General features: G+C 39.7%; 1 protein-coding gene across 1 annotated transcript in view; it reads right to left on the bottom strand.

The window, feature by feature from the left end:
- Positions 1-872: 872 nt before the first annotated feature.
- The window catches only part of LOC115419534 (dihydropyridine-sensitive L-type skeletal muscle calcium channel subunit alpha-1-like), a 36,831-nt gene continuing 22,484 nt past the window's right edge, over positions 873-15,219 (bottom strand). The window contains exons 30-42 of the mRNA XM_030134378.1: positions 12,055-12,087; positions 11,838-11,963; positions 11,683-11,748; positions 11,519-11,610; positions 8,226-8,385; positions 5,432-5,559; positions 4,176-4,272; positions 3,881-3,983; positions 3,152-3,253; positions 2,693-2,823; positions 2,389-2,511; positions 1,790-1,834; positions 873-1,604 (exon numbers count right to left, since the gene is read on the bottom strand). Of these exons, the coding sequence (XP_029990238.1) occupies positions 1,581-1,604; positions 1,790-1,834; positions 2,389-2,511; positions 2,693-2,823; positions 3,152-3,253; positions 3,881-3,983; positions 4,176-4,272; positions 5,432-5,559; positions 8,226-8,385; positions 11,519-11,610; positions 11,683-11,748; positions 11,838-11,963; positions 12,055-12,087 (1,230 nt within the window). The 3' untranslated portion in view covers positions 873-1,580. The remainder of the gene's footprint in view (positions 1,605-1,789; positions 1,835-2,388; positions 2,512-2,692; positions 2,824-3,151; positions 3,254-3,880; positions 3,984-4,175; positions 4,273-5,431; positions 5,560-8,225; positions 8,386-11,518; positions 11,611-11,682; positions 11,749-11,837; positions 11,964-12,054; positions 12,088-15,219) is intronic.

Below are 15,219 nucleotides of genomic sequence, written 5' to 3'. Positions count from 1 at the left end.
TTTGCATAGTGTTTGATTAGATTCTCTGTAACAGTCACAAAGCAGGTGTGATTTCATCGAAGAATCACATACAACCAGTGTTTCGACAAGTCAACACTGTGATACAAAACATCATCTGTAAAAGAAAACAGTATCAGCTGCAAATAAAGTAAAGAAAAATAAAGAATAATCACCTACAGCTGCCATGAAAAGTGGTTGATTGTTTTAAGTGTATCGAGATAAATGTGATGACATAAAATGAAGGGTTTTTTGCAGATGATGCTGTGCTTCATCTCTAAGCTGCAGACATTACCTTGACTACCTAGAAGTGTGCAATTCATACAGTATATAAAAACTGACTGACAGACACTGTGCAGTGTTCAGAAAGAGTAACAGACAGCAGGCAGGACTCACCTCAGAGAATTTTTGTAAAAATTAGGAACATTCTAATGTGACAAGGCCTCATACAGTTACACAAGCCTCCCTGTTAATATCAAAGCAAAACATTAAACATAACTAGAATGTGAAAACTTTATTCTTTCACCTGCTTTTGCTTAAAAAGAATAGCGGTTAAAACTCAAACCTGTTTTTATAACCAAAGGATGATCATTACAGCTGCAACTACTGATTATTTCTACTATCTATTGGCCTACAGAGTTTTGTCAGTTTACGTTTGGACTATAAAAGTTGCCATGAAATGTTTTTTTTTAATATGTCTGGAACTAAATATTAAATACAGTGTGTTTGTAGGTTTGTAGGTAGACTACTGGTGTCAAAAAAGTTTGTTACTTCCTGGAAAACAATCACAACGGGACTTAACTTCAGAGAAAATATGCACGACTGTCAGTGGAGAGGGAGGAATCATTAAGGTCCGGTTAGAAATGTGTCACCATTTATGTTCGCCAAATTAACAAATCTTATACGTATCAAGATAAATTCTGACCTAATTATTATTTCAAGGAAGAACTTCATTTGGATAGTATGCATACAGAGTTTTATACAGTATTTAGTACTTTCAATTTGTCATTTTAAATAAATTGAGAGAACAGATGGACGCTGAAACACAAACTATAGGTGCAGCTTTATTTTTTTCCGGACAAAAAGTACATCTGTTTGTCTTCTCTTTAACATTTTAAGTACAAATGAGACTTCATATGTGAATATACACCTCATATTCTCTCAAAATTCATGGCGATTTATCAGCATAAACTCCACTTACTGTGTAATATTTCCGTTTCCTGTCTGAAAATAGCTCCTGTTGTTGATGTAGTCAAGCATTAATCACACCTATGCCATGAAATGTATAAACAATTTAATGTTACTATTATTTCCTTCTTCATTCTCTTTTAAGTGTTTAGTATTACACCAAGAATCAACACAAATATGCTACAAAGCAATACAAATGCTTTAAAGGTGGGGAAACTATTAAGCCACCGGCAGATTTATTTTTGGATAAATCTACTCTGTAGACTATTTTATCGCAGTCTAACTTACTGCAGTTCTTGGCCTACACACGAGCCTTGACAATATTCATTTATTTCCACCAGTACAGCTGCACACATCTGTTTCCTCCTTTCAGATCTCAGTCCTGGGTCTGTGGTTCACCAGTCACCTGCCTCCTCTCCCTGGACAATTAAAAGTCATAATTCATAAACCAGTCAGTATTCTGCAATATCAATATTTCAAATAATCTGACTGTTAAAGGCAGGCACTGATCATGACTAAGTACTTTTCTACTTTTTAGTTACATAAAATAATTATAAAAACCATATAAAAATGATAGAGCAATTTGAGTGTAATAATTACCCACCTCATGGATTAGTTTATCAGCTGAACGGGCCATCTCTGGAGGTCTCTGCAATTACAAAAAAAAAAAAAAAAAAAAAAAAATGGAAAAAGGTAGCTTACCAATACCCACACCTACCTGCTCACTGATACTCTGCCTACCCAGGGATTAATTTTGAGTCCTAATTCTCAATCTTTTCAAAACCATGTATTCCATGTAAACCATCAGTGAAATTGGTTGGACAAAACTCTCAAATGCAGGGACTCCCTGGTACATCTATATACAGTGGGGGTTTGAAAATTTGGGTTTCAGCAAAATATCTGAATTGACGATTTGGACCTGCAGTGTCAACATAGTGTTAACCACAGTCATGATGAGGATGAAGCCACAACAGTTTGAACTGAATGGCAATCCAGTTGTGCCAAGGTTTAGGGTTTGGGTTAAGGTTAGGGTTAGAGTTAGGAATAGGGTTAGGGTTAAGGTTAGGAATAAGGTAAGGGTTAGGGTTAGGGTTTGGGTTAGGTTTAGCATTAGGGTAACCCTACCTCTGCTATAGAAATGAAACCCCTTGGTGGTGAAACCAAGCCAAGCTGTGGACTCTGAACACTGTCAAGTCCTTTTACCTTAAAGACTTCCTCCACAGCAGCTTCATCAGTGTCGTCTATTTCATCTTCAGTCATTAAGTCTCCGGAAATTGTTCTGTGAAGTTCTGGAGCAGCTTCCTCCTCGATGTTCCTCAGACCTGCCTATGGAACACAAACAAGGACTGTAAAACGCACCATCCTTGATTTCAAGTCCAGAGGCACCATTACCACATGTGCCATCAACACCCATCTGAAGGAATGGACCCATCTATGTTCTCATGAAGAGGCCTGTCATTTATCTTGATTCATCTTCTGCGCAATGACTGAATACCACATTACTCACCTGTATTTCATTGGTAGCACTTTTCTTGTTTGGGCGAAAGCCATAGTATTCTTCTTGCTTCTTCTTTAGTTTTCTGAAATAATCTTGGATGAGGAAGGTGGCGTAGAACTTCCCCACTGTTACCTCATCATCTGGTTAAAAACAGTGTTACTGAATTAAAGATGATAAAAGTGTACAGTGGCCATTTAAGACAATTGCAGAAACCCTATTAAAGATTAACTTCAATGGGAATTTATAAAACAAACCAAGCAAACATAGTTCTACGTATGGCATGCAGTGTATGCCAGTTAAAAGTATAATATTTAGCAGAAATGTAGTGTATGTCAGTTGAAAAGTATAATGTTTAGCATAAATGTAGTGTATGCCATTTAAAAAGTATAATATTTAGCATAAATGCAGTGATCCTGATGACAACAGACCACACTGTTGGTCAGTGTTTGACCTCCAGTGTCAGCTGACCTCCTATTGGTGGGATGACTTGATCCAGCAGTTTCATACTAGTGCGTTTCCAGATCTTCTTGATAATTCCCCTCAGTTCCTCATTGGCTTGTTCAAAATTACCTAACCAATCAAATAAATGTAACAACAAATTCATCAAATCCAAGGCACTCATTGCACTCTGAATAATCACTGGTTGTGCACCATGAGCCATAAAGCCACAAATGGCCACAAATCCTAGTATCAATTCCTTATCATTTTTCTTTCAATACTGCATTGCTAAGTAATATTTTCTTTGGGAAAAAGTATACAAAACTCCACTGAATTTTAAGCATTATGTGTTGTTTTGCACGTTATAAAATTTTCAAGTGGTATTTGTTATTAATATTAAGTTATTTTCTTGGGTTTTCCCATTGACAGTCAAGGAAATGAGCAGTTTCTCAGCTAGTTTGTGAGTTATTTACTGTACAAGTACTAAAGGGTTTCATACATTTCTCCAGAAAATAATTGACGACAAACTGCATTATGGACAACAGCATAGGTGCCGAACAGCAAAAAAACCCACTTAAACACATAGTGACAAATGATACCAACTTTGGCACAAACACAGAATATTGGACAGTGTTAGAGGTATGATCCAAAAACAGAACAATGACAGATGTACAGATGGACAGAGATAGACCGGCTGATTGGCATGAAAATGAACAGAAACCAGAGGCTCTACACAGATACATAGTGGATATCACATACCTTCTGTCTTTATTTTCAGAGCAGTTCTGACCAAGGCAAACAGTGTGGCATTAAAGGTAACGGTTCCATCACTGTTGAGAGGCATGTTCATAGAAACCAACCTCTGCATAAAAAAAACATGACAGACACAACAATCTATGAATAATGGTGTTTGAATAAATTGATGGTAAAGACAAAACACATTATGGATAAGGAAGTAAAACAACATACAAACATGCTTACAGTTTTTCATCATTTTCACACTTGTCCCAATACTATGTGACACCAAACAATTCAAGGTGTATGTTTTCCTCACCTTACAGGCAATACGATGAGGACAAAATTTACCAAAACCCAGAGGAGGAGGAATTCTGCGTAGTAGTGTCACTACATCAAGGTGCTTAATGCGTCCCCTGTAACATGGACAAGTATTAAACTTTCAGTCAATACAATTTTAAACTTAATGACTGCTCTGAACATTTGACCTAAATAGCTCCTTTATAATCTGCAGGTTATCAGAGTATACGAACAGTACTTGTTGTCCCGGAATGGAGCGTGATTACTGCTTTCACATATGCCCAATCGAACCAAGAGCACAGAATTGTTTCGGAACAATGGTTCCAATCGATCTAGGTGTGAAAACACCCTTAATCTCACAACTAGAATCCCCTAAAGTGGACCTGGAGGACCAGGACCTGACCAGCAGACTGAAGGTTGACTGGATAAACTGGTGATGGACCTGACAGGCAGTTACTGTTAGCATGTTAACATGACCAAAACACAACCCAATAGGTCAGTTTGCCCACAGTGAAGATTGATACATAAATAATTAGTAAATAGTCGGAAATATTCTGTTTATCAGTCATTAATTAAAAAAAAAAAAAAAAAACCTTCATATCTTTATCAAAATATTTATTTCCAAAACCAAAGTCAAATTTCCTGATGTTTGACTTTGTCATTAATAAGTAAGAATAGATACAGATATAGGGACAGTATCATGAATTTCATATAACGTTAATATAATCTAATGTAACTCAGAGGAAAGCATTACTCATGGAAGACAACCATCAGTTATTATACGCACATATAGTTTAACAGTCATATTACATCTTATAAACAACATACTACCACATTGGATTTACTCTACAAAGTAATTACATGTTCAATTAAATGTGTTAATTTAAATATTGCTTAAGAGCTTTGCCTCTTGGCTTGTGAACGCTATGGTGTTGGTCAGTCATGCATTCACTAATGAATGGTCAGTCATGCATTCAGTCATGCATTCACTAATGAATTTCATCCTCTGTAGAGGAAAACTCACAACTGTAAATTTTCATTTTGAATATTGGTGTTGGGTTGCATTATGTGGATTTAAGGATTTTGTGAGTGACAGCGTAGTTGATAAATCTTAAAACCTGCAGTGGGTCATGGTTGGTGGTTAGGTTTAAGGTTAGGGTTTGGTCATCTGAGCAGAATCATGTTGAAGGAACTAATTAGTTACTATTAAATTTATGTGTTTAAGCATCATATCATGCCAGTGAGCAGTTAAAATGCAAGTATGTTAACACTTACGTAGCCTCGGGATCATATTCAGCCCAGATTTTCTTAAACTCGTCCAAGTGCTGGGGGCCAAGGATGGACCAGTCACGCGTCAAGTAATCAAAGTTATCCATTATGACGGCAACAAACAGGTTGATAATCTGTCAGAAGAAATATGTTTCATTTATGTCTCAGTATTTTTTTTTCATCTAAGTGGTTAAAGAGGATTCCCCATAAAATACTGCACAATTGAGAAGGAGTAGTTATTCTCTATTCTACTTGTATCCACATTTATTTGACAACTTTCAGCTTTTTAAATGCACATTTTATTCAAGTGTCAACAGGAAATAATTCAATATGGAGGATTTTTCATTTATAAAGACATTTTTTTCACTTTGACACTGTTATTTGTTTTATGCCTCTTCCTCTGTCTGCATTTCATTATCTTTGTTCTCCAGTTATTTGGTTCATTTTTGTGGGTTAGGGTTACATCTTTTACGACCGAGGCCTCTCGGCTACAATTCAGCTGGTTTTGGTTGATTGTCGTCCTAGATTAGAAAAATGTATTAAAGGTCCCGTATTATGCAAATCTCACTTTGTGAAAGTTTTCTTATAGTAGTGTGTGTTGCAGTAGCCTCATTATGAGGTTCGAATTTGAAAACTGTCTGTTTCCTCCCTGCCTTGCTACACCACATTTTGTGAAAATGCCTGCTCAAACGGCCGAGTTTGAGTTGGGTCCGCTTATGACGACATAAGCGGATTTAACTCCTCCCCCTGACTGTGCCCCCACCCTGCATGAAAAGGTGAGCCCCACCCTGGCAAAGTACCTCTTGGACTACAAACATGGCGAAGGCGAGACACGCAAGTTGTGGTGTTGTTGGCTGCACACACCAACACGAAAGTTTATTTTTGCTCCCCACTTCCGAGCCTCTCCGTAAAAAGTGGCTGGATTCTATCTGTGATGGTCATGTACCAAACAACATTCCCAAACGCTTGTATGTGTGTGCCGGGCATTTCACGGACGCGTGTTTTTCGAACATGGGCCCATACAGCTCCGGCTTAGCACAAAGACTCCGAATCAAGAAGGACGCAGTACCAACGCTTCGTGACCCAAGTACAAGTGTGGGAGATGTAAGTTCTTATCATTTTTTTGTATCTTTACTGCATAATCTACATTACGGATAAGCTGGTGGTTGTTGATGTGTACGTCTAACGTTAGCATGGCAGCTAACATTGCTCGGTTACTGCGTTACTTTGCGTCCCCGTTAACACGCAAGAGCTGATAATATCAAGAGACATTCAACATAACTACTCTGAACACTGGCCTTTTGTGGTTGGCAACAGTATAGTTAGCATCAAGCTTGTTAGTAGCTGCCTGCATTAGTGGCGGCAGGCGTCTTTCCGTGTCAGGTCCACAAACCCGACACAACACCGCCGTTTTCCGTCGGGGCTCAATCACGCCTCAGGGCAAAGAAAGCCAGTGTTTGGAAAGACGTTCTGTCTGAGACATGTGTACTGTAGACGAGAGAGGGGCTTCACAGTCAACATTAGCGCGTAGTACCGCTAGCGTAAGCCGCATCCTCTCCCAGAGAGGGGAGGGGGAGTGGGCGTGGACAGATGCATTCATTTGCATACCCAGAAGCAGGCCCAGAAACAACCTGTTCTGAGGAGGGCTGGTGAGAGTGACTTTTTCGACCGCTGAAACTCCGAACAAAGGATGAATTTGGGGCGAACAAACTTAAATACTATGTTTTTGGGCTTCTGAGACCTATATGACGTGACTGAAAAATAGAATAATATGGGACCTTTAACATGAAATTTTCAGCGCTTTGAATGTTCTCTGCTTCTACTGCTTTCAACAATGGACTTGAGTTGTTGTTGTTGTTGTTGTTGTTGTTTTTTTCCAAGAATATTACTTACCCTCATTAACTAAACTTTGAATGTCAAAATGAAAACAAATGACTTTGAACTGATTAACCTAATTGACCAGAGGTCCAACCAGTCAGTGCTAGTCCTCTGATAGCTAGTGAAACTGAGATTACCTGAGGTTAATGAATGCATCTTAGTGGTTGTATATAAAGACACCTGAGTCTAGAAGGTCCATTAACTAGGGTTTGGGTTAGGTCCTGGATGCTGACAAAGGGTTAGGGCTAGGTCCTGGAGGCTGTTGCAGGGTTAGAGTTAGCTCTTGGAGGGTGGTGAAGGGTTAGGGCTAAGTCCTGGAGGCTGGTGAAGGGTTAGGGCTAGCTCCTGGAGGCTAGTGAAGGGTTAGGGCTAAGTCCTGGAGGCTGGTGCAGGGTTAGGGCTAAATCCTGAAGCTGGTGAAGGGTTACGGCTAAGTCCTGGAGGCTGGTGAAGGGTTAAGGTTAGGTCCTGGAGGCTGGTGAAGGCTTAGAGCTAAGTCCTGGAGGCTGGTGAAGGGTTATGTTTAGGTCCTGGAGGTTGGTGAAGGGTTAGGGCTAAGTCCTGGAGGCTGGTGAGGGGTTATGTTTAGTTCCTGGAGGCTGGAGAAGGGTTAGGGCTAAGTCCTGGAAGCTGGTGAAAGGTTAGGGCTAAGTCCTGTTGGCTGGTGAAGGGTTAGGGTTAAGTCCTGAAGGTGGTGAAGGGTTAGGGCTAAGTCCTGGGAGCTGGTGAAGGGTTAGGGCTAAGTCCTGGAAGCTGGTGAAGGGTTAGGGCTAAGTCCTGGAGGCTGGTGAAGGGTTAGGGTCAAATGAAAGCTGTAATGTAGAGGGAAATCCTGGAGGACAATCTAATTCAGTCTGAAAGAGAACTATGACTGGGGATCCATCAAGACAATGACTGTGTGAGAATGTGAGCACCGTTTTACCAGAAAGGCACAGAGCATGTAGAAACTCATAAAGTAGATGATGGCAAAGTTGGCTCCACAGGTATACTCCTCCCCAGGCAAGAAGTCCGAGTTAGGGTCACATTTCTTCCCGTACATACATGCTAACATCACTTCATGCCACGCTTCCCCTGTTGCACATCTAAACAGACGAGACATCAGAATACATCCAGTCATACATCTCTTCACTATGTGCCATGAAGCCTTTTGTACACAATGTGTGTGTCCAAACAAATACATTGTCAGCTTGGAATGGGTGGCTGCAGTTGTTTTTGAGGTTCCTATTCTCAGCAGCTGTCCTGCTGACATTCCACACATTTATACAGTTAGTTAAGATGTTCTCAGTGACTGACTTGAAAAAGGTCTGCATCAGTCTCTGGAGGAGATGGGCCATTTTCAGGTTTCTGACAAAGTTTCAGTGTCTGATAGAGTCTCTGTTAAGCTTTTTAACCAGGCATGAGGTGTTAGAGGTCCATGTCACCTTCTTTAACACATTGACTCCAAAGAATTTACGGTCTCTACACATTTCACTGCCTCTTTATGTATGTGAGGGAGAGGAAATTACTGTATTGTATTGAAATGTGGAGTGCACGTCCACAAAGAGCATCCTCACATAACTGCCTAATGTGTGTACCATGACTATGTGAAGACCAGTAATGGCGTCCCCACTGGGGACATACAGAAATTGTAGCCCAAAGTGCTTCACATTGATTGAAAAAATACAATATTAAAATACATTAAGATTTGATTATACATCAAGAAATAAAATGAAATTTGAGAGAAATACAATAAAATAAAAATAAAAACAGCGCACATTAAAATATTTGATTATGCATAGAATTTTTGAAGTGCAAGAAATAAGATAAAATTTGAGAGAGATACAATAAAATAAAAATAAAAACAGCGCACACTAAAAAATTTGATTATGCATAGAATTTTTGAAGTGCAAGAAATAAGATGAAATTTGAAATACAATAAAATAAAAAATAAAAACAGAAATACAATACAATAAAATAAAATAAAATAAAATAAAAATAAAAACAGCGCACATTCCTGGTTCCTGAATTGTGACCCCATTTTTATCTCCTTTCAAAGGCTGATGAGAGTAAAAATGTTTTTAATTTGGTTTTAAATATATTCAGTGAACTGGCTTCTCTAATGTCTTTTGGAATTGTATTCCATAACTTTGGTGCATAGTTAGTAAAGGCTGCGTCGCCCATTTTCTTTGTAATATTTCTGGGAGTCGCTAGTAACCCTGCGTTTGATGACCTCAGTGTTCTAGTTTGTACATAACTGATCAGTGAGTTTGCAGTGTAACTTGGTCCGGTTCCATTTAGAGCTTTATACGTGAGGAGTAGTATCTTAAAATCAGTTCTGTAGGTTACCGGTAGCCAGTGCAGGGAAACCAACACTGGAGTAATGTATTCTCTCTTCTTGGTTTTGGTTAATAACCTAGCTGCAGAGTTCTGAATCAGCTGAAGTCTGTCTGTGGTGCTTTTTGGGAGACCTGTAAGGAGTGTATTACAGTAGTCCAGTCTGCTGGAGATAAAAGCATGGACCAGTTTTTCAGCATCCTTTCGATTTATAACCTGCATTACTTTGGCTATGTTTCTGAGATGGAAGAATGACATTTTAGTGACTTTCTTTATGTGGGACTTAAAGTTTAAGTCTGAGTCTATAATGACTCCCAGACTTGTCACTTCTGGTTTGATCCAGGAAGTGAGTTTGCCCATCCTACTCATCAGCATTTCCCTTTTTGCTTTTGGGCCAACAAGCAGGATTTCAGTTTTTTCCTCATTCAATTTCAGAAAGTTCCTGCACATCCATTGATTCATTGCTGTGAGGCAGTTTGTAATGGAATGGATGGCTGTCACATCATTGGGTTCTGCGGAGATGTATATTTGTGTGTCGTCCGCGTAGCTATCGAAGCTAACATTATGTTTTCTGATGATATCTCCAAGTGGTAGCATATATAAGGAGAATAGTAGTGGACCCAGGCAGCTCCCTTGTGGAACCCCATAGCATGTATCATGTGTGTTTGACACGTGATCTCCAAGCCTGACGTAGTACTGTCTTCCCTTCATGGCAGCTCTTAGATGATGTGGATGCAGCACCAGTGCCTCTTCTCCAACAGCTAGGATATTATTTTAAAATGGTCATCAGGAAGTTCAGTGTCACCACTGGGCAGCAGGGTGTTCGATATGCAGTCTGTCAGTGCATCAATGACTTTCCACATGCTGAGAGAGTCTCTGTTGTCAGTTGATCATTGATGTGCTGTTTGCCATTAGCCTTTACTCTTTAGTTGTTTTTAATGCTTCACTATGGGCTGGTTTGCCACTGGACTTGACAACTGCATCCGTCTCACAGAATCACTCATTGTATTGTTCATCCATTGCTTCTGGTTGGCACCAGAACTTTTAGTGTCCTTTTTGTACATTTTTGAGGCAAAAATAAATGGGTGTTAGGACTGCACCAGAATAGTGCACCAGGTCTAATGCATGTGCAAACAAACCTCAGTCTGCTCTATCAAAACAGTCCTGCACTAAACGGGGGGCTTTGTCAGTCCATAGATTTTATTTTGATGCCTGACTCTGTTCTGCCTTACATGCTTAAGGGATTTTTATATGGACTCGGCTCCTTGTTTTCTCTTTTTTGGATATCCATGTTTAAGCAAAACCTGGACGTGATCAAGCACAATATGATTGAAATCTCTCTCTGAGATTATAATGCTGTTAGGGTGGGCCATTAACAGTTTATTGGTAGCTTTTCTGAGGCTAACTTAGTTTTAGTTATTTGAGGGAAAAATGCCTCCATGATTATTATTGTTGCAAAGTCTGCTGGGAGAAAGAACAGTCTGCACCTCAGGTCACAGAAATACACAGCATCTCCAGGGGGATAAACCCAGATCTGTGCTGTTGTTCTTGATAAAAATTAGCCTGATTACTTATACGTGCCACTTGCTTCTATTGCACTGACAGGGTGAATAGTTTGTGAACAAAATGTTAACAATTAACAAGAGAGACAAGGCACTATGTCCACCCACACTGCCATCCAACTTACACTTATAATGACATCTCTTTTCAAAAACAAAAGCTGCAATACAATAAATCTAGTCATTTTACAAAATTATGTAAAACACCAAAATACTGAGTGTTTTAGCTGACAGTGTAAATAAAATCTCATTTTCATTATTAATGTTTAATTGCCCAGCCCTGAGTTTACATGTTATATACGATACCTGTGACAATGTACTTCTTTATGGACCAGCCACAAACCTGAATAACAGCAGCACTGCCTGTGGGAATGTCTGGAAGTTGTTGTTCCTGTTGATGTGTGTGCCATCAACCAAGGCAATTTTACCAAAAATCTGCAGCAAAAAATCAGGAGTTATTTATAATCAATGGGTGAAGTGTGTATGTGTATGTATTTACATCTATACCTGCATTCCAACTACAGCATATATGAAGAACAACATAAGAATCAGCAGGGCCACGTAAGGAAGAGCCTGTAAAAGAAAAAAAGAAACATGTTGGACACATGGCAGTGAATCCAACCTCCAGGCAAATTTATAGTGTATGAAGTGATTAGACAAACCTGAAGAGATTTAATGAAGGTCCATAGAAGGTTGCGTATCCCCTCAGAGCGATTCAAGAGTTTTACCAAACGCATCACACGAAACAGTCGGAAGAATGTGATTGACACACTCATGTTCTCAGAAGACTTTATAGACAGAGAGGACAAATGAGGAATTACAATGGAAAGGTGAAATTTCAACAAAATTTAGAGTAAAAAAAAAAGTCATTACAGCTACACTCACCGCAATAGCTTGCATCGGATCCCCTGCCTGCAGAAAGAAACATAACAGTGTTTTTACTGTATACACTGGAACCAAACGTGGCACAAATAAAGAGGGAAGTCTCCAATCTAAAGATGTAAACATCATGATGTTGGCATTTCTGAAGGAAGACCAGAGTTGAATCTGTTTCAGTGGAGTCCTATTGGACAAGGGTGTTACTGTTAAACTCATTAAGTCGCTGTTATGACCTTTAACATCTTACATCCACACATGACACTACCTGATAATGTGGGAAGTCAACAAAATAATGTTTTATGAAACAAGTGACAATTTTAAGTGATGCAACAGGTTTCGTTCAGAAACCTGTTGCATCACTAGGGTCTCGAGAAAAAAAGAAGTGTATATCAAATCATAACTTCATAAAGAATTCAAGATATGAGACTAACTGTTGTTTAATTATTAAGAACTATTATAAAAAATAAAACTTGTATATTAATTCACGTTACATGAACGTGTTAACATGAAACATGAAAATACTGAACATGTAACATTTCAACAAAATCATCCAACATCGACACTTTCCCTCATTGAAAAGTTTTTGTTAAGGAACAACAGCATATTTACTGTTTTCCCCTTTAGTCTGTTCCATTTTTTGCTCAGTACAGACTGTGGGAGTCAGAGTTGACTGACTGAGAAGTGTGACGCAGTACACACTTACCCAGGCGGAAGAAGAAGTAGTTCCCACCAATCGCGTATCATTTGGACAAGATCCCAGCAGTTTAGCTAGTTTGCATTGTGTTCCTGATGTACATCACCTCAAATGACCAAAGTATCAAAAGTGTCAATATTTTGATTTGTGAGTCGATCCTACAGCATAAAGATCTGGTATTGGAGATATTGATATTTAAGTATCGATCCTCACATCACTAGCCACTAGTCGATTCCAAAGGGTTCTTGGATATTCTGGATTGCATGGTAGATTACAGTCAGAGCAGAATGACTAGAGGTTCCTTCTCTTTCTTCTGTGACTCTTCTGGGTGTATTTGAACACTTTGATGACCCAGAGAAGTGAACTATTAAGGACTTGACATCTCCTCTGACGGGTGGGCATGGTGTTCTTACACTGTGCACACTGTTTCATAAATCACAACAGAGGGTTTTCACTCTCCATTCCAGCAATGCACTCAGGTGAGTATGTAAGTATTCACATTGTTCAGTGAAGTTGTAAAGTTACTGTAGCAGACATTTGTTTTAACTCCATCTGCTGGTTGCTTTATGTCTCCACAACCTCCTGCAGCTGCAGATTACGAGGCAAGGACATTTCAGGTGCACTGCAATTATTCCATGTTAATAAATGAGCAGGTTGGTGCTGATTAGAAGGGGGAGTGGAGACTGATACCCTTTTGGGTGTTATTTCATCCACACTGTCGGGGCTTGGTGAATGTAGACCCCTACACAGAATCGGAATCATAGGGAAAAATTGAAAAGTTGGGTGAGCCTAGAGAGAGTCTGGTAGCTTCAGCCTCTGTGAGGATAGCTTTATTATGCAGTCAGTCTCATAAGAACAGAGGTAGTGAGGGGCCACGTTCTGCAAGGTAGCCTGCAGGGGAATGTCCTGAGTGGATAGCCACACCTTTTGACCTGGGATGTAAGTAGGAGCAGGGGTTCAGTGGTGATCTGCCACATACCTGTTCCTCTCAGCAGAGAGGCAGCATCACTGTCTGGGGAAGAGGGGAGGCTAATAACCCATCATAGCTTTAAAGGGGGATATAGCTGTGGCTGAAGACGTGTGGTGTTGTGGGCATACTACACCCATGGCAGTTATGCACTACATGTAGTGGGGTTCCAGATGGTGATACTGTGCAACGCTGCCTCCAACTCCTGATTCACATGCTGTTTGTCTGTGGGTGATATCTGGACCTCTGGCTGGCCATTGCACCTACAGCTTTGCAAAAGGCCTTCCAAAGTTGGGAAATGAATTGTGTGCCTCGGTCTGACACACTGTCAATAGGCAGACCATACAGCCAAAACACACAAACACCCACCAAGAGGTTTACCATTTTTGCAGCTGTGGTGGATTTCCAGGGAGAAAATGACATGAAGCAGCATGTGCTGAGAAAGGCAGTAGGAGGAGGAAGAAAATACTTGGCTCACCAGTTCTCCTCCTTTGGCCAGTGTCCGTGGCCTGTTGGTTGTTACTGGCAGACTGACAAAAAAATGACCTGCTTCTCTGCAGTAGATGTAGAGTTTAGTTTCAGGTAGTGTTTCTTTGCCGTGCCAGCTACATTTCTTTCTTGGCATACAGGTCGTGTAATTTGTGCTATTTTGTTTTGTAGTGTTCGCCAGTCACTGTCACCTTATCCCCAATAGATACTTGAACATCATTCAACAATGCAAACAAAAGAAAAAAACAAGTCTCACAAGTGTAACTCAAACCTAGCACCTGGGAACCTATGCAGCTTCTCATGAGGTAAGCTGACTGCTTAGATGAAGGCTTCCTGTTCTACACAGGGCAGAGCCATGCATGACTCTGACTGGATGTTTTTTGAATGGCATGAGCATCCAAGGGTGAGTTAAAAGTTGGATGTGCTTGTTAATATTACCAGGGGCAAAAAAAAGCCATAAGTTGAAAATGGATGTGCAAGGGTCCCCCAACACTTATGGACTTTTGTTGTGAATAAAATTTATGACATGGAAAGGCTGACTTTCTCATTAAGACTCACTACTGACAAATGTAAAAAATACTGGGAAAAATGGAATGTGTTTGTTAAACCTGTATAATCTTATACTTATATATGCTTATTTCGACCTTTTTTTTGCCTAATTTGTCCTGAACCTGTCTGTATTTTATTTGTCTAAAGGGTGAACCTAGATGCTCTAACTGTTGTGGTCTGTTTTTTGTTGTTTTTGTTTCTTTGTTTATTCTGTACACTGTAAAATTTGGAGATAAAAATAAAGTATAGAAAAAAGAATGTGCTTTGTTTAGGGAGGGAGAAAAAATGCACAGTTGGACCCACAGTGGGGTCACCCCAACCCCTTTCTAAATGACCACTGACCTCAGATTGTAAGACCTCCTTCAATGTCACAAATTTCCAATATGAGTTTGATGGAGAAACTCCTCCCATGGACATATTTCTGGTTCCAAATGAGTTCGCATCAGTTGAAACAGTCAGACCTCAT

The sequence above is a fragment of the Sphaeramia orbicularis genome, chromosome 5 (assembly GCF_902148855.1).
Source record: "Sphaeramia orbicularis chromosome 5, fSphaOr1.1, whole genome shotgun sequence".
Lineage (NCBI taxonomy): Eukaryota > Metazoa > Chordata > Actinopteri > Kurtiformes > Apogonidae > Sphaeramia > Sphaeramia orbicularis.
Note: the sequence above shows the minus strand (reverse complement) of the source record. Positions and strands in the feature narration are given on the sequence as shown.